General features: G+C 52.7%; 1 protein-coding gene across 1 annotated transcript in view; it reads left to right on the top strand.

The window, feature by feature from the left end:
* Window positions 1-22,796, top strand: part of FOXK1 (forkhead box K1) — a 59,660-nt gene that overhangs the window by 20,467 nt on the left and 16,397 nt on the right. Inside the window, exon 2 of the mRNA XM_012639158.1 lies at window positions 22,571-22,756. Within this exon, the coding sequence (XP_012494612.1) occupies window positions 22,571-22,756 (186 nt within the window). The remainder of the gene's footprint in view (window positions 1-22,570; window positions 22,757-22,796) is intronic.

The following is a 22,796-nucleotide window of genomic DNA, read 5'->3' as shown; positions in this document are numbered from 1 at the left end:
GGGGAATTAACCAGAAGGCTAATCAGAGTGGTCTTGGGAAAAGACCACTCCCTTGGGAAAGGCTAAATAGGTTGAACTCTAACTTGACCTTAAATTATCCGAAGTCATTTTCTAGGTTTAGTGTGGAATTTTATATGGCAGAACGAGAACAGAGATGACCAAGTGTAGCAAACTGATGTCATGAAATTATAGCAGTTTTCCCCAAATGTGATAAACTTGGGCTTAAACGTGTGACCTGGGAAGGCGTGCTCTCCCTAGCGTGTCTGTGGGTGTGGGAGGCTGTGTCCCGCCCTCGGGTCTCCCAGCCTGGGGGCGACCCCTGTTCCTCCTGGCTTCTCTTCCTTGGTGCGCCTGGCAGAGAGGGGTTGGCAGTCAGTCAAATGCTGCTTCTGGAAAAGAGGCTAGTAGGACATCCTGGCTCCTGAAAGCCATTGCATGCCTGTCCCTACGCATGCTGGGGAGCTGGAGCCCCTCGCACCTTGTCCACACTGTGTTGCCTAGGACTAGAGCGCGGCCCCCACCCCGTCACCTGGGAAGCACCGCTCTGCCTTCCAGACCTGGTCGAGCTTCATCCGCCCCACCCTTGTTTTACCAGGTCGCAGTGAGGCCCCAGCTCTGTCTCCTGGTCCCTGATCATGTTGCTGAGTTCATGGGCCTCCTTGGCTTGGATCGAGAGCCCTGTCTTCTATCGAGGAACTTTTATTTCTGTTCTCAGGGCCTATGTTGGGCCAGGCACTTGACAAGTGCTGATAAATGCTTGCTGGTGCACTGACGGCTGGACCAGCACACGGTGGACGGGGCCGTCTCCCGCTGGCCGAGGCCGAACCACCCTGACCACCAACCACTGCTGTGCCGGCCAGCGTGCGCCTGATCCACAAACCCCCGTGCGCGGGGGTTGGTTTCGTGGCAGGCGTGTGTGGTCTGCTAACACAGGAGAGGTGTCAGAAGAATTTAACTGTGGTAAACTGTGAATTAGTTTTGCCACAGTGAAGTTTAATTCACGTGATAAAAAATGTCAAATTGCATATTATGCCATTTGCTTTAACATGTGCACAGTGAAATTCCACAACATACTAATAATTCCTGACATAGAGTCACCCGGGGTTGTCCTGAATTAGGAATGGAGAATTAAAAGTTTATGTAGAAGACTGTTTTATACCCATAATGTAAAAATCGCCGTGGATCTCAGAGAAACTGGTGCAGCCAGGTTTACGGCTTCCTGCGGTTCATGCTGCAGCGGATGCCTCCTCGCTTTGGAGTGGAGGGCGGCGTTGGGGCAGGGGCAGGGCCGCCCCGCAGCGCAGCACGAGGGGCGCCTGTTCTGGGATGGTCTGTACAGGCCATGGCTGCTTTTAATAGAAACTGAACTCAGATGAGCCACTTAATCTCCACCACTTGGAACTACAGCAGTTCCACGTCTTGAGTTTCTCCCATTGCTTTGTTTTTGATTTGTTCTCGTCGTTGTTACTTGTCACTGGACGATTATTCTTGTTTCTTGATGGAGATGCGCATCGGTGAGTGTTACCCACCGGGCACGGTCCCAGCCACTGTGCACGTGGGGAGCCAGGTCGGAGTGCGGAAGCTTCACAGAACATCAGCGCCTCAGAGAAGATCTAGAGAAGAGGCGCTGAGGCTGAGTGAGACAGATTCGCTGTCAACGTTGCTTTTTCTGCTAAAACGGGAAGTCTTCATGATGCCACGCTGAGGATAGAGTGTGCCCTAGTTCCGTTTCAGAGGCCTCATACTGGCGTTTGTCCTGCTGGGCACTGCGAAGACGGGGCAGCGAGTTTGGCACAGTGTGGCTCTGGAACAGCTGTCGGGAAGGCCGATCACGGGGCATATCCAGGTGGTGTATCAGTCAGGGAGGCCGGGGGCAGTGACAAACACGCCCCAGGTGGAAGGGCTTCCCGTAACAGGAAGTAACAGCTGGGGGAGGACAGCCCCTTCCACCTGTGGCTCAGCCACTCTTGGGGCCTCCTGTCGGTTACACCTGCCTGGGAAGGGGAAGGTGTGGGGAGCAGGTACGCTCCCTCTGCACAGCCTGGCCTAGAGGCGGTGCGTGTTCCCCACACACATCCCCTTGGCGGGGACTACTGGCATGCGAGGCACAGTCCAGCTGTGTGCCCCAAAGGCAGAAAAGACGGATTTTGGGGAACCCAACAGTCGCTATAGCAGGAGAGGGCCGATCTGGATATTGAGAGGGGTGGGATCCTGAGTAAAGGAAGATGTGGTGCTCTCGGTGGGCCTCGGCCGTCTTGGCACGTGAGGAGGGTGGGAGGGTGAGCCTCATTCTGTGGCCATTGGGGAACTGTCAGAGGTTCTTAGGGCAGGCGCAGGTAGGATCAGAACCACGTTTCAGGGTCGCAGTGAGACCTTCACGAGAATAGTAACCACAAAGATGGTGTCTCCTACGCTTACCGGTCCTTACCTCGAGCCCTGGCTGAGGGCATCACACTCTCTCTTATCCCTGTCACTGACTTTAAGGGGTGGGTGGTGTCACCACATCCCACCAGGACAACAGCTCTGGGTCACACATTGGGCTGGGCCCAGCAAGACGGTGCTCACAGGGTCTCCAGGCAGCTGACGGCCAGACGCGCAGCTCAAGACATGCCGAGAGATCAGGGAAGAAAGATCACGGCCAGATGGGGGGTCAGGAGACGTGGCTGGGCCTGGAGTGGGGAGTGGGGCGGGGACTCCAGGCGGAGTGTTTGGGGAGAGGCCAAGGGGGGAGGTGAGTCTAAAGCCGGAAATTCAAATTCTTTGGTATTCAGAGGTGGATTATCTATGCTTATTTTTTATCAGTTCCTCGTTTTTTTAATCCACCCTCTAATCGTGACAGTTCACTTCCTTTTACATGTAAGGGGGGAGGAGAGCAGAGATGGGACTCAGACGCATCCACTCCCGGGCCCAGTAGAGCGCCTTCTGCCTCTCGTGCAGTATGGACTGGAAGCCATTCACTCTGGCATTCAGTCCCTGTCCCCATAAATACGGTTACTTTACATGGAAATGGGAAAAGGGCGTAAATTGGTATTGATGGCCGCGGTGTGGAATAACCAACCTGAGGATTGGCTGTTCCCGTCGGGTCCCCAGCACCCTGCACCTGCCGTCACAGTGATGCCAGGGGAAGGAGACTTAGTGTCAGTTTGGTTGTTTACCCTCAAGGAATAAACATTTCTGAGAGGAGTGGAATCCACTGGTTCTACTTTACGTGCTTCCTTGGTAAAGAGTCCTAACAGTTCAAATCAAACCACTGCTGTCAGAATTCTGGATTTATTATTGTAATCTTGAAAGGGGTCATGTCTGCATTTGATTTAAATGTACCAGCAGTCCGGCTTCTCACTTTACAACTGGAAGGTTTCTACCCTCGCTCCTCGCCAGCCTGTCGCTCTCTCAGACAGGCGATACTTGGTTCTGTTTATACTCCGGAGTGTGTTCGAATCCATTTATGATTAAACACTGCTCAAACAGCCGGAGCGAGATTTATTGACACACGGTGGGGTTGATGGGGATGGAGTGCCGTGGGGGAGGCGTCACTTCTCTCTGTTCTGTTTATTTCCAGTTGACAGGAGATGACATTTATTTTTAAACTGTGGTCATAGTTCTGTGACTTCTGCAGAACTCCAACTGCAGATTTCATTTTACAGCTACAGTAAGGAAGGGGGCAATGACCAAGGCTTCTGAGAGCCGTGCCACTCCCTGGCCCTTTAGGGTGATAAACTTCCCATCTAGAACTCACAGTCACGTACCTTTGGTTCAGGTAATTTATCCAAGTAAATTTGTGGCTTATTCTCTTCCTGCCCTATTAATTTGCTAGTTATTTACATTTTGAAATAGTCAACAAAGTTCATAACTCTGTTTACAGCCCATTCTGTAATTTTAAAAGAGTGAAAAATATTTCTTTCATGTAATTATTTCAACACAGTTGTGTGCCAGGCCCTAGCTGGACCCTAGGCTTGCAGAGGGCTTGGGGTTCCCGCCCTTCACTGAGCTTGGTGTCTCAGAAAAGCTAAGGCGGAGAAGGAATGAGAAGACAGCACAGCCGCCGAACTGCTCATTCTAGGAAGGCCCGCGAGCGGTCAGAGCCCTAAACAAAAGGATTTTCAAAGCGCTGTCCTTTGTTTTGATTTCTTACTCATCTTCAAGGTGTTTTTTTAAGTCATCTATTTTTGGTCCCTGAAAACGTGCTTTGTGACTCCCAGAACTGTCACCTTCACGAGACAGCGCGAGGAGAGTGAACATCATCTGTTCACGCTGGCCTTATTTTAGCTTTGGGAGGAAAGGCTTAGGTTTGAAGACAATTCTTCTTATAGTTCTTCTTACATTCTTTTATAAAAGTCATGGTGCTTTTTTTGTTTTGTTTTCACAAGGCACATTTATGAAATTTGGCTTAAATATTTTCTGAATAGGTGGCACGTTCCCGCAGTTGACAACTCAGAAGGTCCGCAGTGAGACGATTTTCTCCCTCTCTCATCCTGGTTTCCCTCCCCACATAATCAGTTTCTGGGGTCTTGTCCAGGCAGAGCATAAAACTCCATCCTCTTTCCACCCCGAGTTCCATTTCTCCAGAGAGAACCGTGTTTTACGTGTGCTTTCAGGAGTTGGCGTGCGCGAGGAGGGGACTTCGGAGAGTCTTGTTGCAGTGCTGTCGTGCCTCTTTTCCTTGGTGCAGAACAAAAACCACAGCGGTGATAATCAGATTTTACACAGGCACGGAGGGGTAGCTTTTCTGGTCAGGTGAGTTTTGTGGCTTCGTCTAGTGCAGACAACATTCAGAGCAAGTGTAGATGGAAACGTGATATAGCGCATGGGTGTTTCATTTCGAGGACAGCTCATCAGTGGTGGCTCGGTTTGCTGGCAAAGTGTGTCTTGGAGAGAAGCTGGTAGGGTCAGGCCTGGGTGTTCTGGCGGGTCCGGTGCGGTGGCCCAGCTGCGAGCTCTGGTGGGATCGTAGTGTAGGTAGCCAGGTCATCTGTGCAGCCCAGCTGGGCCCAGCCTTCCTGTTGACAGCAGTTGGCTAGGACTTGGGCCTCCGCTGGCCGGTGGCAGAAGCTGGAATGCCCGACCTTGGGGAAGTCTCCACTTATCAGCAGTCAGCTTCTGACTCCAGCAGAGCCAAGTTTAGAATGAATGAAGAAGATATTTTGAAATGCTCTGGTGTTGTGAAATACGGAACTTTGTGAGTTCCTGTGGTCGTCCGCTTTGTTCCTCGCTGTGACTCATTAGCAAGGATGGGGTCTTGCCAAGTCACTCTGTGGCTAGCACTGTTAAATTGAGCGTCATTGACCAAAACACTGCCAGGCACCCTGGGGTTCTCTTGCAGTGATTCCACCCGAAAGAGTACTCAGCGGTAGCTGGCTCTTTGAATACAAGGAAGTGTAGGAGAAACAAACACGGGAGACAGCCCTATCACAGGATGGGAGCTGCCCCATGCCAGCCTCAGCCCCAGCATCTGCATCTGAACCCCAGGGTCAGAGTTGTCGGTGGGCGGAACAGGTGCCTCCGACGAGCCCTTGGGGTTGGGAGCCTGGTTGTCGCCTGCAAGGGGATGTCTGACATTCCAGCGCACCCAGGAGCAGCACAGCGGTGAGAACACACAGGATGCAGCAGCTCAGCCCACTCTGCCCAGTTCTGGGGGGAAGGGAGAGAGTGTCCTGTCTGCGGCCTGGGCCCGTGACTGTGGGTGCAGCCGGGCGCTGGTCCTTCTTGTCCGGGGCCCAGCCGGGCTCAGAGCCGTGGGGCATCAGTGGCACTGTGCAGAGGTAACAACCGTTTGTTTAACCCCCTCACTCGTTGAGGAATGTTTTAGTTTTTCCCAATTTTTGGCACATTACAGATGAAGCTGCTGTGAACAATCACAGGTTTTGAGTGCACGTAAGTTTCACTTCTCTGGGATAAACACCCAGGAGTGCAGTTATTAACTCCCATCATCAGCGTGTGTGTAGTTTTTTAAAGAAACTGCTGCGCTAGCATTTCGGAGTGTCTTTCGCATTTCATACTCCCTCCCCCAGTGCATGAGAAATCCTGTTTCTCCGTGTCCTCGCCGGGTACAGTGCTGTGTTTTGGCCATTCTGACAGGCGTGTGGCGCATCCTAACTGGGCGAGGATGTTATACTTCTCACGAGCTTGTTTATCGTCTTAGATCCTCCTCGGTGAAATGTCTGTGTGTTTTGGCCACTTTCTAATTGAATTGTTTGCTTTTTTACTACTGAATTTCGAGAGTTCTTTATGTATTCTAAATATGAGTCTTTTATACCATATGTGGTTTGCCAATCTTGTCTCCCAGCCTGTAACTTGTCTTTTTATCCTCTGTTAATGGGCTCTTTTGCACACCAGGAGTTTTAAATTTTGAGGAAGTCTGATTTGTTGAGGTTTTGTTTGTTTGTTTTGAGATAGGGTCTCGCTCTGTAGCCCCAGGTAGGGTGCGGTGGTGTCATCGTAGCTTCACTGCAGCCTCCAACTCCTGGGCTCACGCGATCCTCCGGCCTCAGCCTCCCGGTAGCTGGGACTACAGGTGTAACCATGCCCGGCTAATTTTTTCTAGAGATGGGGTCTCACTGTTGCCCAGGCTGGTCTCAAACTCCTGACCTCAAGCAGTCCTCCCGCCTTGGCCTCCCAGAATGCTGGTTTTTGTCTTTTATGGAGCATATTTTTGGTGTCATGTCTAAGAACTCTTCACCAAGCCCAAGTTCCTGAAGAATTTTTTGAATTTTGGATTTTGAATTGTTTCTCCCTCATGGTTTTTCTCTGGCTGCTTTGTCTTCAGTGTTCAAAAGTTTGGCATGGATGTCTTTGGGTTTATCCTGGATGGGTTCACTCATCTTGAATCTGTAGGTTTATCTTTCTGCCAAGTTGGAAAATTTTCAGCCATTACTTCTTGGAGTCTTCTTCACCCACTTTCTGTTCCCCTGCTGGGATTTTGATGACATGAACGTTAGATCTTTTGTTACTGCCCAGTGTGTTCCTGAGACTCTTAATAATCTATTTTCATTCTCTCTTCTCTGTTATTCAGGGTAATTTTCACTATGTAGCTTCTCACTCACTGTTGCTTCCGCTGTCCTTCTCATCTGCTCGAGCCGCTCACTGAGATTTGATTTCAGTCGCCGCAGTTTTCAGTCCCAGCCTTTCCCCAGTGGTGACAGGCGGCTCCGACGCTGGCCAGAGTCACCAGCCGCGGCCTCTTCCTCGCCAAGCTCCAGACGCTGCGTGAGAGCTAGATGCGTTCACAGCCCGCCCCGTGAGCCGTGTGCGAGGCCTCCCACTGCCATGGCCTTTCTCACGCCTCGGTCAAGTTTCCTAGTTTCCTTTGTGCGGGTCGCCTGTCTCTCCTACTTGTTGCTTTGCTGTTATCACTGCTGCCCTTAGAGTTTTCCACTGAATTAACAGCATCCTCCGTCCACCCCCAGCTGCTTCCTGTCACCACAGAGGGGCTACCTGTCCCGTCTGTGCAGGAGGTTTGCTGTGAAGCAGCTCAGGTCTGACCCGGCATCCCAGCCTGTGTGTTGCGGTTCACATGGGCTCTGATGGGCGGAAGCCCTGCTGGAATTTCCCGACCGTGTGGCCCTGAGGACGGTGTTGCCCCTCGAGGGCCCTAGTGACGAGGGGACTCCCTGCGACTCCCAGGCCTGTTTCCTGTGGCTGCACAGTGGCCCCATAAAGGGACTTGAATCCTACTCCTGAGCTGTCAGCTGTCATTAACCTAAATCACGTAAGGAATCTAAAGTTTGAGAACAAGAATAATTCTGGCCCTCCACAGAGGGGGACCCATGGGTGGCAGCGTAAGGGGCAGTTTTCTTTCCGTTTCCCCCAGCGTAGGGAGTCCCCGTGTACCGACCTTGGGCCGTGCCCCGGAGCGGGGGGGGGGCAGGTCCAGGGCACGGCAGGTGGAGGTGGGGGGGGGCACGAGCGACGGGTGCACACAGGATGGCAGCCCCGAGGAGGGGGCTGTGGACAGGGCCAGGCGGGGCAGAGAGGACACAGGGACGGCGGGAGACGGGTGGGCCCCCGGCGTGCTGGGAGTTTGCATTTTCTTCTCAGAGTGGTGGGCGGTATCTAAGCTGAGGAATGACCTAATTCGGCCCGGGGTTTCACAGGGTCAGAGAAAGCGCTGGGTGGCCGCCCAGCGCCCTGGGAGCTGTTCAGTCACCCCCAAGGAGCCTTCAGGTCTCGGGTACAACAAGAGATGAGGAGACGCCAGAACCTCTGCTCGTTTATTTTTAATCTCCCTTCAGGTATATTTCTCGTGTTTTTTATAGTGTACGTTAGTTGAGCACATCACATGCGTAATTTATAAATAAATAAACAGCGCACCCATGCTGCACGCTCAGGATGCCAGGAGGCCTCCGGTCCTTGCCGTCAGGAGAGCCGGGCGGTGTTGACCACGGCGCAGCCCAGGAGCTGATGAACGTGTGGCCTTCCATGGGCCGCAGTATAGTTTTAATTTTTTAACTAAAAAAAGCCTCTAAGTACTTCAATTTTCCCTGAATTAGTCCTTAAAAAGAGAAGGAAAAAGAACGCTACTCCCCACTGCCTCGGACTATGCCTGCGTCCCTGCAGGTGACTCTCCTCCCGTCTGGCGTGGGTGGCACACCTGGGCAGGTGCCTCATGGACCATCTGTCTCCTGGCCCCTTGGGTTGTGGCTGCAGCTGAGCAGCCTCAAGGCATTGAGTTTAAAGGGCGTGGTGGCCCCAGCTCAGCTTGGACCCCACGGGAAAGAGTCATTGGATAATTGCCGAGATATTTAGTGAAGGAAGACGAGAAAATTGTGGAATAAATAAAAACTAAGTAAAATGAGAGAAGCCCATACTGTTTTCATTTCCGTACGTGAGTTTTGTTTTTTAACATTAGACTTAAGTGTAAACGTGTCCCTGTGTCCTGTAGCAGGCGTGGGCCGCGTGGCCTCCTCCTGGGGGAGGGGAGGGAGACGTGACCAGAGGACCCTGCAGGCCGCTGGTGGGACGTGCTGGAGAGGGGACTTTGGTTAGGCCTCAGGGTTTGGGCGTGTCCTGCGCTGATTCAATGCATGAGGGAACAGGATTAGTAAGTGCTGGATTTAGCTTCCACTGGGGCCCCCGACATAAATGCCTGCATGGTGGAAGCAGCTTTGCTTTCTCCGTCGGTCCTCAGTCTTCCTACTTCAGAGACACCGCCTGCCCTGGTCGTTTACAATCTGCTGTTATAGAAGTTCTCCAGGGCTTTGCCTGGGTTCTCATTGTAGCCTGTTGTGTACTTTGGCCGTATTTCCTAAGCGAGCAAATGTTCTTCTGTGGATAGGTTTTCCCTGAGATCTTGGCCAGAGGATGTCCAACAGCCGGATGGCAGTGGTGACAGTGCCAGGTGATCACAGCGTGCCAGGACAGGCACGAGAACACCCTGGCCGCACACCCTCACACGTCATGGGCACTCCCATGTATATTTACATGCAGTTTCCAGTGTTTTCTCAGAAACATACTTCTCCCTTTTCTGAGAAACATACTTCTCCCGTGGTCGGGCAAGGAGGTGGTCTGAGACCCATCTCAGGTGCTCCTTCGCCCACTCTAGGTAGAGCCGACGGCCTGGCCTGGCTCTGGGGTCCCTCCCTGTGCCGCCGCAGCCACAGGCCCTCCCCTAGCGCGCCCCTGCGCCTCTGCTCCTTCTCTGCCCCTCTGGCTGGGTGGAGCTCCCAAAGAGAGCCGTCTGGTTCAGACGCCTCGTGGACAGAGATTGTGTGGTCAGACGCGTGGCAGGCTTCGTGTGAAGAACCCCCGAAGGGATGGTTGGCGCAGGTACCCTCAAACCTTGAGAGCTGGGCAAGAGGCAGCGCTGGGTTCGGATCCCAAACCCGCCACGTATCAGCTTCATGGTCCTGAACAAAAAACCTTTGTGCCCCTGAGCCTGCGAAGCTGAAATAACGGTGCCCGCTGCTCTAGGGCCGTGGAAGTTGGCAGGATAATGTGGTCAGGGCAGGTGTGTGTCCACGGTCACCGCTGGAGTGGGTGGCTTCAGAGGCAGTTTGCATGGGTGGGCCTGATTCCTAAGGGATGACTGCAGCGTGGCCCCAAAGTGACAAACCTAGTGAAAGAGCTTGTTGGTAAATTCTGCCTAAAAACACAGGCTTAATTTGTCTTCTCAAAGCTGTTTTTGTTTTTTGGGGTTTTTTTTTTTTTTGGATGTTCCTGGCTGACTAAATTTGCATTCTTCATTCAAGGACCATCTTTGCATGATCTTGCTGAGTTAGAAGCATACTAAAAACAGCACAGGGAGCCCTGTGCCACGCCAGTCAGGTCTGTCCGTCCCTGTGCCTCTCCGTGGACACCCTGCTCCTGCAAACACGGTTCCCCTTGTTGCCATGGCAGGGTCACCTCCCACTCAGGACAAAGCAGGAGGACTTGCAGGATTGCAGGGCGCACTTCCTTTCTCCTGCTCTCTTTCAAGCAGATGTTCAAAATAATTACCATCAGTTTTTAAAAACTTAAAATGGCCTTGCATTTTCTGCTTTTTTGTCCAAGGTTTTGGTATTTGGGGCTCTTAATCTATGTGAGTGAAAATGATAATGATGTTGCAGAAGAAGCTCTTGGTGCGCTGCATGGCTGGGTGCCGACAGCGCCGGAATTGTCACCCCCTTCTAACTCGATTCTGTGTAACTCGATTCATCCAGAGTTCGCTTTTTTCTTTAGTTAGGGAGCTCTGACTTATTTTCCTTTGAAATCTGGGCAATTTTGTTGTGTCCAAAGCATATAAAGCAGCAGAGGTTTTGTGCCTTGTGTGTGCCCCTGTTCTAGACCACATCCAGCCGGGGCTCCTGCCCAGTTTCCACTGTTCTATGAGGCCCTGTTTGTAAGGCAGCCTCGTTGTCCAGGAAGGTTGCTGGTGCACCGGTCATCACACCTCCACTCTAGGCCAGAAGTGGGGAGGGAAGGTGGTAGGCAGCCATCCTCACTTGGCAGCTATCTGCCTGCTACTCAGGGACTTCCTCAAGGCTTCCCCTTTCTTCCCACTGGTCACACCCAACTGCAAGGGGAGCAGGAAACAGTCTTTTAGTTGGGCACGTGGCCACCCAGAAAAACAGTGGGGGCAGGGAGAGGGGAGCTGGGTTTGGGGAGGGCACCGCACCCTCTGGCCCATCCCGCCACTCCTAGCACCCACCGGAAACCTGGCCTGCGGGCCGCTCACTGCATTTCCTGAGGGTACTCTCTGCCTCTGTTGGTTTCACTATATAGAAAGCTGGGTCAGTGGGAAGGTGAGAGCTGCTTCTGGGGAATAACAATCCTCCGGCTTTTGCCCTGGGGCCCAGAACACCCCACAGAATGCTGACCCCATGGTTTCCCTTTTGCCGTAGCAGGAAGTGAAAGGAACATGGAGCGGAGTCTCCTTGGACTGCCAGGGCACTGCCTTTGTTAAGACAGCAGTGGGGTGATGTAATCTGGTTGTTTTTTACTGCTGTGGCCCGAAGTGAAACCCCAGCAGCAGGGAGGAGGCAGCCTCCTGCGGCCATGGGAGGCCCAGAGCAGGAGGGCCCACCCTGGGCTCCCTCTCCTGCCTGCAGCAGCCAGGGCCCAGGGCTCGGTGGCGCGGCTGGGCCGAGGCTCACGTTTTATCTGTAGCACCTCGCTGGCTGGGACTCGCCTGTGCTCTTGGGGTGTGTAACAGTATCTGGAGAGCAGGAGCTGCCCAGAGCTCGCTTGGCAGTGGACACGCCCAGGCTGGCGACCAGCCCCAGTGAGTGGCAGTGCTGATTGCAGATGATTTCTCAATCTCTGCCAACTGCCGTAGCTCCCGGGGCCCTGGTGCGCCGCGGGGTTTCAGGGCTTCAGAGAAGTGGGCTTGAGCCAAGCGTGGCGCTCAGGGGCAAAGGAGCCGAGGCCCTGGCGCACGTGCAGGCGAGGGTGCCCCCGTGGCACAGGCCCCTGGTGTGCGGGAGGTGTCCCGTCCAGATCTGGGCTTGGGCCTGGTCGGATTCTGCACGTAGGGATGTAAGCTGAGCTCCGGCCGCGGTGACTAAAGCAAGGAAGTGATTTGTCAAAGCATTTAGACACCGTCCCTGTTTTGTTTTGACAAATGGAACTTTTTTTTTAAACAGCAAAGAACTTTTGTCCTTTATTAAGGTGTAGCTGAGGTTTGTATTTTAGGGTTCTCCCTTTCGAGCTTTGCTGCCGTCTTTGAGGATGGTATTAAAAGGGAAAGTCTTAAATAATGTTTAATTTGGATAGTAATTAATGTCTGTGTGAGGTGAGGACAGGAGGTTTTCACGTGTTTCGCCTAGAACGTTGCTATTTTGGGCAGTCTAATGCTTTTATTTAAGGACGAGGCCCTTGCTGCAGAGTCCGTTTGAGCCGTTGGTGTCGCGGGAGGACGGAGGCCGCCCCTCCCACAGGCCCTTCCTGGCTCCGCCCTCGGCTCCTGCAGGCATTTCCTCAGCGGAGTTGGGAGGCTTGGGCCTTTGGGAGTTGCCGTATCCAGAAAGTAAACAGTGCAAGCTTGTTCCTGCCTTGTTTTCTTTTGCTTCTTTCTCCTTCTGCATTTCAACAGCTGCCTGGTGTTCAGGGTTGCTCCTTTGCCCACACGACGGAGGAGCCCTTCCTGTGATAGCCTCAGATGCGTGTGTTTACATACAACTGAGCGTCCGGAGCAGTGGGACGTTTGGTCAGCTAATATACTTAAAGTGCTCGGTGCACAGGGCCTGGCATATTTAACAATAGCAGATAGTAGTTTTTAGCTTTATTATATTATTACTATTATCGAATTCCACATTAATTAAGGTTTGGGTGAAAGACTCTCGGTTTCCCAAGTTACTCCAAGTGTGGTGTTCTGGTTTGGTGCTTCGGTGTGAGGTCCGAGGAGGACCCACTGCCAGGTCCCCGCAGCTGACTTCAGGCCAGTCCTTCGTGGTCATCTGGTCAGGGAGTCGCTGGTGGGGTGTGACCGGGGGCTGAGCGGTGCGCTGCTACCGAGGAAACGAGATTGTTACCTGTGTGGCAAGTGACCCGCCTTGCGGCCACGCCAGCCCCTTTCCTGGGCCTCTGTGAGGTCTTCACGCTCATGCTTTGACACTGGCCCTTCAGGAGGGGAGGAAAGGTTGGCTATAAAATAGGGATAATCACCGCATTTGTTTTCAGATCACATTCGTATCGGAATGGACAGATTCTGGCAGCTGCACAGACGACTCCGGTGCCCTCCCCCACCCGCGTCTAGTGACATTTTGCTCCCATGGCAGCCCCGCCCTCGGGACACCGGAGACCGCCCAGGCCGTCCTAGGGATGGCAGTTGGGCTGGCTCGGAAGCTTCTGTTTGCACGTGAGCCTCTCTTTTTAAAAGATGTGACATGATTTGGTTAGTTCAGTCGGTAGCCACCCCCGCCCCTGCAGTGTGCGTAGAAAAACGATGCGGCCCTTTCCTTCCTACCGAATGGTCTCTGATTCTCTCACTAATCGAGCCTGCTACACACAGGAAAGGCCACATTGCCACTGTCCCTTCAGGATCAATCCAGGATCAGAAAAGTCTGATGATTAATTTCTCTGTGGGTTTTGGAAGATCCAAAGGAGACACTTGAACCAGCACGCTGCCCTCCACGTTGCCTGGGCTTTTCAGCACTGGTCTCATCCTGCATGTGTGATAAACTTGTTACTATGCATTCACCTCCAACAGACTCTCAGTTCCTGAAAGAAACACATCTGTATGAATTCTTACTCATGTGCACTAAGGTGCACATGCTGTGTGTGCACATACCAGTCACCTGCTCTGTGTGAACCACATGTTGTGGGGTGAGCAGAGCAGCGGCAGGTGTGACTCCTCCTTGAGGAGTTTGCAGTCCAGTAAGGAAGACAAAACCTGCCCCTGGCCAGGCGTGGTGGTGCACCTGTAGTCCCAGCTACTCATGAGGTTGAGGCAGGAAAATCGCTTGAACCCAGGAGTTTGAGGCCAGCCTGGACAACATAGCAAGATCCCATCTCTTAAAAAAAAAAAAAAAAGAAAAGAAAACCTGCTTCTAAGTTAGGTGTGGGGAGTGAACCAGGGAGTTCAAGGAGGGCTGCCTTGATAGAGAAGGGGCCTTTGGGAACAGAATCTTGAAGGATATAAGTCTATTTAGACAAACCAATGTCTTGAATGTGTGGTATCAATCAGGTGCCCAATGAATAATAATTAAGTTGAATTATTGTGGACAACAATTTAAGAAGATCTGTAGGTTAAGCCATTTGGACTTTTAAAAAGTATTTTCTTTAAGTTAGTATAGAGGCAAAAGATAAAATGGACTTGCAGTGCTCGTCGAGCAAGCTCTGCCACTAGGTGTGCTCCGGTCTCCCCGCGCCAGCCCAGTCTGGCACCTGCCTGGTTTCAGCCATGTAGCACGGGACGTCCCTCTGAAAGGCAAGTTCTGTTTGGAATTAAACTTTAGGAAGCTGGCCCTCGGGCTTCTCCATTCACCCACCTGGATGATACTTGGGGCTTTTTAGGCTCATCTTGAAGGAGTTTGCTTTTCCAGATGTATTGGACATTCTGCCCCATTTGATTTTCAAACCATAAAGCTTGGGAGCTCGACTTACACAGTGATTTTTTTCCCTTGGTTTGTTTTAAATCTGATGAATCTCAACATAGGGATGAGAACGTCCCTGGAAAGACATTCTGGGTCCTCCCCACCCTGCCGACCCCGCGTTGCTGGCAGTTCTGCCAGGCCGCTGGGGGCTCGAGGTCCAGCCACCCTGGGCTCCCTTCCTTTGGGGATACACAGGCCTCAGAGGTAAAGGGGGGGTCGTTTTCCAGCCTCCTCTTGGACCATCAGGATTGTCTTTAGGAGTGGTGGGTAGTGGGCTTTCTCCTGAGGCTGCACACAGCCATTTGTGCCTGGCCCCTGTTGGAGCTGCCCCTTGGATTTAGGGGGGTCTCTGGCACTTCTGTAAACTTGCCTAAGAACAAGGGTCTCTGGAAGGAAAGATTCTCACGGGGAGTGCCTGCTAAAAATGCACATCCCTGGAGCCTGCCCCGATTTGGCTGAATCACGGTCCCCTGGGAGTCTCTTGGCCCCTGTGGGTGATGCTGTAGGAGTCACCTCAAATCCCCTACAGCCGGACTTGGACACAGTCACCTACCGGAAGAGCACTCCTCCTGGGAAGGGAAGGGGCTGCGAGACCCGGGGTGCCTTCCTTGCCCTCTGCTGCAGTGAGGTGCTCAGGACTGCTGGGCCCTGGGAGCCCCACCTAGCAGGATGTGCACCTGAGCCCTGGGGAGGCAGGGCGTTGTGGCCACGCTCAGCCACCTCTGTGGGCCTCTGTGGGCATCCATCCTAGCTCCGTGGCGTCACACACCCCCTTCCCCACCCTGCGGGGTATAGACCAAGACTCAGTTTTAAAAAGAAACCCCAACTTCGGTCAGACCTTTTCACTGCATGTTAACCTTTCAGCATAGTGGCTTAAGCATCTCTGTGTCTGTTTTCTTTTTTCCAGATAGAGGTAGCTTGTTTGCCTGATTATAAAAATAAATGCATTCTCTTTATTAAAAAAATAATAAGTAGGCCATAGGAAAACATAAAGAAGAAAGTTAAGTCACTTATAAGTAAGAGAACCAATCCTCTATTTAATTCACACACCCCCATGCACCTCCCCACATTGTTGTTGCACGAGGACTGAGGACTCAGAGCTGAGTGTGTTCAGCAGGGTTAGTCCAGAGTCACGCCTGCAGCACCCGCACACCCCAGCTCACACAGTCAGCCATGGCCCAGGAGAGCAAGGTGGGGCATCAGTGCGAACGGGAGAAAACCAGGGAGTGGTCAAGGTTGCGGCTTTGATTTGTGGAGGAGGATGAAGGTGTGGTTTCAAACATTTTTTCATTGCCTCGCACAGGCACCAGCACTGATTCCTTTCAGGGGAGCAGGCAGAGTGGGAGGGACCTTCCACATCTGGCTGCCCAGTTGGGAACAGTGGTTCTTCCACCTTCCTGGAGCCCTGGCCCTAGTTTCCTTCGCCCTTCCTAGTTTGAGTTTGTAGTCTGTTCTTCCAGAGCCACATGTTGGACATTCTTGCAGTGCTGGTTCATCTGGGATTTGCGTTCCTTTGCCGTTTTGTGCTGCTGCTTAGCACGTGGGCGAGGTGGGGGTCTCTGCAGTAGAAAAGCGCCCACAGCTGCAGCCACTTTTGTTCCTTTTAGCAGGTGTTCCAGAAAAATGTATTTCGTATTCAATAGGAAGATATTCTAGGTTAGAAAAAACGTAAGATTGTCAGAATTCTTTGATTTAGAGATTTTACATGTAAGACTTTCTTTCAATACCATTTCCTGAACAGTCGTGTTTTTCTGTGGGGTTCTTACAAAACACAACGCCTCTGGCATTCCGATTTCAGACCTTGCATGACGTGGCCCACCCTGGGAGAGTCACCTGATTGCGTGTGCTGCGAACACGCTGGTGGAGGGGGGAGGGGACCCGCAGCAGCTGCCGGCTGTCCCCGCGAGCCGTGCCCAGCTGATCCCAGCCTTCCCGTCGGAATCCCAGAGGCCTTTCCACTTTCCAGCCTCAGGTGGGGACTGGGCCTGCGGAACGTTCTCCCTCCCCTGGGAGTGGGACCACGTAGCAGAACCGGGCCCGGCTTAATGCTTCATTGGGTTTCTAAAAGACACGTCTCATGTAAAAGTTGACAGTAACCTGTTATCAGGTATGTAACAGCTTTTCCCCATTCTTGAGTCTCTTCGTTTCCTAAGGGTGTGGTAACAACACGCAGAGAACATTTCGTAGGAAGAGAGGTCGGCTGCGATGCCAGCTCGTCCAGGGCTGCGTGCCTTTCTCCTCCCAGCAATAACAAGGATGGTGGAAAGACGTACAGAAGCTCACTCGCCGTGTTCGAGGCATCGTGGACAGGGCTGGCATTCTCGCATTTCGACCTCCAGCCACACTGAGGCCCCATCGACCAGTGAGGGGCTCAGATCCAGCGACTTGCCCCAGGTCCCCCCAGCCCATTCTCACACCAGGTCCATCTGATGGCGCACCCACGCCCGAGGCCACTGCACTGTCACTTGGTCATCTGCCGTTCTCATAAACACGCTCACGTTCCTCCGTGGACCCGTGTTTGGCAGGTGCTCCTAATGTACTAGACGCTGTGTGTGCTTCTGATTGCTTTGCTTGGACTTTTTAACACTCACAAGAACTCTGGGAAATGCCCACTCTAACTGCCCTGGTTTTACTGATGCGGGAAACCAGATGATGCGTTAGGAGATTTGCCCGAAGACCCACAGTGCTGGAAGACGTCCTTTTAAACGGCCGCATAGCCGTCCCCCACCAAGTGTACACCATCGTTCCTTCAGCCACCCCCCACGGGGACATCTTGAGCTGTTTAGAGTTTTTTAGCAGATTTGTAAAATAAGATGTGAAAGAAAATGTGCTTTGAAAACCCGCAAACAAGGTGGGTCTTTGCTCCGAGACGGGCAGGCTACAAAGCCCCCAGTCACGCCCTCGCTCGCCGTCGCTCGCCAGGCTGCGTGGTAATGCCTTCGCAGCTGGGCTTTTATGAATCGGGTACTGTTGTTTTCGTTGGTTAAATTTTTTAAGAAGAGCACCACCATGAATAGTTATATCTGTTATGTAATTTGAATTAACGGAATTTTGAGTTATGTTAAACATTTCGACACCTGTCATTTCCAGGACCAGCGGGCCTTGTTAGCCCCGGCCTGTGGGGAACCCAGGTGCCGTTGGGCCCCCCCATCTCCCAGGTGCCCTCTCTCCCAGCTGCTTGGGGCACCGCCGCATTGCAGGCCTCTCATTTCCAATGGCCAGGCTGGTCGGTATTTACCTTGAACCCTCAGTGACTCATGTTCACACAAAGGTCTTAGCACAGTCCCCTGTTGCGTCTCTTGCAAGGTTTTCGAGTTGGAGCCTTGCCCTGCTCCGCAGGCCCAGGGGTCCAAGCCAGGAGGGTCTGTGACCCTTGGGCACATCAGAGCCACTTAGCGGGCTTATTTAGGCTGTGCTGCCCCGGCCCAGAGCCCCTGGGACTCAGGGGACAGTGGCGCCTCGTGGGTGTGCTGGGGACGGAGCCGCTGCTCCAGAGCATTGGCCTATACTCGAGTCATCATTTGTCTGGGAGACTCGGTTCCTTGGAGGCAGAGACTGTCTTGCAGACACGACGTTGTGCGGCGGTTGGGAGACGGCAAAGTCTATTCCCCGATAGCTCCTGAGGAGCAGCCTTTAGAGAGTAAATATTCAAACTCAAATAATAAACCTCCTGGACAGAGCCTCCACAATTTCCCTTTATTTTCTTTGTCTTTTCTTGGAAAGGTTTTGAGTCTGTCATCTAACCTTCCCTTTGAAGTTTTCTGTGTCATTTTTTAATCGTCCCAGATTTGTTCTTCCCTAGACATGCCTCTTGCGGTCCTGTCCTTGGCCAGCAGATGCGATGCCCTTTCTATTCTCAGGAGATACGGTTGGTCTGCGTCGTTTCTGCTCCCAGATCCCTGTCCTCCTCGTTGGACACGTTCCCCAGATGTCTGTAACTGTGGAGAGCGAGGCGCTCTGGCCCCCTGGCTACCGAGCGAGTGGCCATCTCGCTGGCCTCGGGGCTCGGCCTCAGGAAACTTGGGGGGGGGTGGGAGTCTCACGGTCCTCGCAGGGAACTTCAGGTCAGGAGTCTGTTTTCAGCGCTGAATGTTGTTCCCTGCTGCTCTCTGTGTCGAACGCTCCAATCCAGGCTCTGAGGTTCACCCTCTCCGGGAAGTAAACTCGTCCTTCTGCTGGGCAGGGGGTCTGGGGAGAGACGGGATCTATTGCACTGACTTTAAAAGTCTGCTCTGAAGCTTGTTCATGTACTTTCTTCTCTCTCTGATTATTTCTTTGTGTCTAAAATGAAGTTAATTATGTTTATATCATCTGGAATTAAATGAGCTATTTTTATTTACCTGACAGCTTTCTGGTTGGTGAGGCAGGTGGTGGGATGCCTCTCCTCTAAGGACGAGATCGAAATGAAGTGACGCACCCCAAGCCACTTGGGCTCGTTCCTGGTCCTGCAGTGGCTAGACCCAGCTTTCTGTGCAGTGATCTTTGACCTGATGCCGGATAAGGCAGTCTCATCTCAAACCAAGTCGTTACCGGTTTGGCCCAACTTTCAGGAGCCTTTGGCTTCCAGATGGACCTGGCCCACAGCAGAGTGGCCCTTTGGTGTGGGAGCTTTAGGGCAAGAATATTTCTAAAAACAGCTTAATTGAGATAAAATTCACATACCGTACAACTAACCCTTTTAAGTTTTTCAATTCAGTGATTTTTTTTTTAGTGTATTCAACCATCACCACAGTCAATTTTAGAATATTTTTATCACCCCCGAAAGAAACCTGTTCCCTAGCGCCCGTCAGTCACTCTCCACCCCCCACCCCTCACCCCAGCATCTCCTTTCTGTCTCTGCAAGTTGGGCGAGAGTGTTGCAGAGAGATTTCCTCCGAGGCTGGGCGCTTGCTCATACAGGAACCCCCCTCTGGGCTGGTGGACAGAGGTTCAACCGTGTGGCCACACTCAGCCCTGGCAGGGATTTCCGACAGCAAAGACAGCGTGGGTGGTTGGGTCTAAGACTGCGCAGCCCCTTCAGGAAAATACGTCAACTGCAAGACACGCTCGTTAAAACTCCAGCTAGGACCCTACCCCTGAGTGAAAACGTTACAGGGAGAGCTGTGACTGGCGAGCTCCGCGAGCACCCTGGGGAGACGTCTATTTGATATTAAGTAGCAGCCTTCCTGGTGTTTCTCCTCCTCCTCCGAGTTAGGAGCTAACCTGCCTCGGGATAAGTTTTGGAAGAGTGAGTCAGGAGATGCTTTTAAAATAGCTGTTACAGCAAACGATATGAAAATGTTTATTGTTAAACCTTAATTGGAAGACTATTACAGTAGGAAATTCTCCTACTAATCACTTATTAGGTTTTGCCTGACATACCAGAATCCCTGCCTGTCCTACAAAAACATTGTTTTGTTTTATTAAAACTCAATCTAGGCACGTATTATCTAGAATCTTAAGTTTTTTGAACTGGAAAGCACCTTTGAGGTGATCTATTCAGACCATTCCGTTTGTTAGTGAGGAGAGGCTGGGTCAGGTGGGTCCGAGCCGATTTTCTTCTCCGGCGGTGTCACCCGTGTGGCGCATCCCCACGCTTAGTGGCCCCTATTCCTGCGCGATTTTCAGCATGGCGAAGCCCAGGGCGCAAAGCTAGGAAGATGGGGGGTGAAGGGCTGGAGAGGCCTTCTGCCCTCTGGAGTCGGCGAGTGCTCTGGCCGGACCTGGCGTTCGGATTCCCGGTCCAGAGGGGCCCACGTGCCTCTTCTAGTCCTCGTGTCTGGACCCAGTTCTCCGAGGTCCCCATCTGCCATGGCCTCAGTCATGGGCCCAAGCCGCATCCTCATTCCAGTTGGCCTTGACAGTTCTAGTGTGATACGATCTCATATTAGCACAGCGGCTTCCCCAGCGCAGGTCAAAACTCCTCACTGCGTGCCCTTCTTGCAAATGGTGAACTGTAGCTCATTTTGTCAGTTTGCAGCAATTGAGGGAATTGGGGGGGAGAGAAAATCAGTAAAGGGCCCTAGAAACCATCTTTAAATACTCGTCATCATTATTGCCTTCCTGTCCAGCGTTGGCAGAGCACGTGCGTGCACACACATGCGTGCCTGCACACCACGCACACTCTGTCCTGTCGTCTCTGTCGTTCACGGTGGAGCTCGCCTGGCGGAGCCCTCAGCCAGATTCCCGGCTCCAGGCCTCTCCCCTTACTCCTGTGGTCAGGGGCACAAGGCCCATCCTCGGACACCGGAGCCTGGGTGGGCACCGGCTCCCTGGCTCACAGGCGCTGACCAGCCTCCAGGACTGCAGAGCTGGGGGCCTCACAGAGAAGCCTAGAAAAGTGGGTGCTGGGCCTTTCTAGCCAAATACCGATGGAGGGAATTTCCATCGGGCTGTGGGAAACTAAAGAAAGTGGAAATGATGTCACATGTTCCTTGATGTATGACTTAAGAGGAGAAAATTGCAGAATATTTTAAAATAGCCTTGGGCTGCCCTTTAAGCAGAACCACGGTGTGATGCCGACTGCGCCTGAGGGCCCACCCGCCCCGCCCCTCACGTTTCATTGGTGCCTCCCGATGCCTCTCACCCTGGAAACAGGGTCAGAATCCCTCTGTCCTGATGTTGCGTTTGGAAATACAACCTAGTGCCCAGGGGTGGACGGCAGCCGGGTGCTCGTCCTGCCAGCGGCAGAGGTGCCTTTGCGGTGAGGTCCAGCCGCGCTTTGCCCGGTGTCTCGGGAAGCTCGTACTGGCCCAGTCAGGCAGTTCCGGTTAATGATTTTCTCCGTTGGATGTGGGTAGCGGGGCCTCAGGACAGACGAGCACCGCGTGGAGTGCTGAGTCACTTCCTTTGAAGCGTCCCGGGAAGGGTGTCTCCCCAGGCAGGAGGCTCAAAAGGACCCCATCGTTCCCTTACAGGATCACAGATCGTATCTTAACCTATTCGTAAATCCTGCTGTTAAAAAACCATTTTACTAAGAGCAAAGGGGTCTTAAAATAGAAGGGGCGTTTGCTCATGTCCGTGCAAGATGTGAGTTAGATTCGCTATTTAAACGTCGCCCCGGAATTAAAAACAGCCAGGAGTAGACCAGGCAGCCAGCTGTCCCGAGGCCCCGAGACCCCTTGCGAGTAACGCTACAAAAGACCTTAAGGCTTCTCGAGTGTCGAATCCCAGCGTGAGCTGACTGCCTTCCGAAACTGTTGAGAGTGCGTTCGCATGGGTGTGTATACACATTCTGTCTCACTCCCCTGCGTTTTTCACAGGGAGTCTTTTCTAGACAGTTGTACGGCTGCTTTAATTGGGTTTTATTTTCATTTGTTTTGTTTTTTAACGAAGTCCTGCAGTTAGCAACTTGTTGGTTGGTAACTTGTCAGTTTAGAAATTAGAAGGTGTACCGGGTAAATAATGCCCAGATTTTAATAGGGAGAAGTTTCTCAGAACCAGGTGAACCTAGGATAGTCCTCGCCTGCTCATCCCAGCACGTGGGTGCTGACTTTGACACTGGAGGCCGCCACCGACTGCCGCCAGCCCAGGGTTTGTTTGCACACGGTCATCTCCAGCAGAAAACCCGGGGCTCGTGGCTTTAAGCCCAGGATTGATTGTGGAGCCAGTCTGTTAAGCTCTGGGTTCGCGGTGCCGCTCTCTGGGACTCCCTCCTTTTGCCACATCTCCTAGTTAGCGTGAGGGAATCTGTCTTTAGAATCTCTGCATAAACAGCGACTGTGCTATCTCAGTTTTCCAGCATGTTCTTTGGGAGGGGGTGAATCCCACCTGGGTGTGACTGCAGCTGCTGTCGCCGACAGGAAGTATCTCTGTCCGGAGCCTCTGCGGGAGATGGCGCCTGTCGGTGCCAGGCAGCGAGTGTTTATATCTCTGTTCACATGTACTGCGGAAGGACAGCTGATACCCACATGAGCCTAAATTCGTGTCAGTAGCGTCCTAACAAAGGCATGAAACATACTCTTTTGGGCACAGATTCGAGAGTTAAGGCTCGAATCAGTTATTGAGATGAAGGAGAACACACTGGATTGGGGTTCTCTTCCATGTCCCGCTTTCCTAACGCGCTGCTCCCCCTCCCGCCGCAGGTGTACTTTCCGGTTTCCCAGCACGGCCATCAAGATCCAGTTCACGTCGCTGTACCACAAGGAGGAGGCTCCGGCCTCCCCGCTCCGGCCGCTGTACCCGCAGATCTCTCCTCTGAAGATTCACATCCCGGAGCCGGATCTCCGGAGCCTGGTCAGCCCCGTGCCCTCCCCGACTGGCACCATCAGGTAGGTGCCCCCAGCCTGTCCTCAGCCGCCGGGAGAGGGA

The sequence above is a fragment of the Propithecus coquereli genome, unplaced genomic scaffold (genome assembly GCF_000956105.1).
Source record: "Propithecus coquereli isolate 6110/MARCELLA unplaced genomic scaffold, Pcoq_1.0 Scaffold137, whole genome shotgun sequence".
NCBI lineage: Eukaryota > Metazoa > Chordata > Mammalia > Primates > Indriidae > Propithecus > Propithecus coquereli.
The sequence above is the reverse complement of the archived record's forward strand: the minus strand, read 5'-3'. Positions and strand labels throughout refer to the sequence as shown.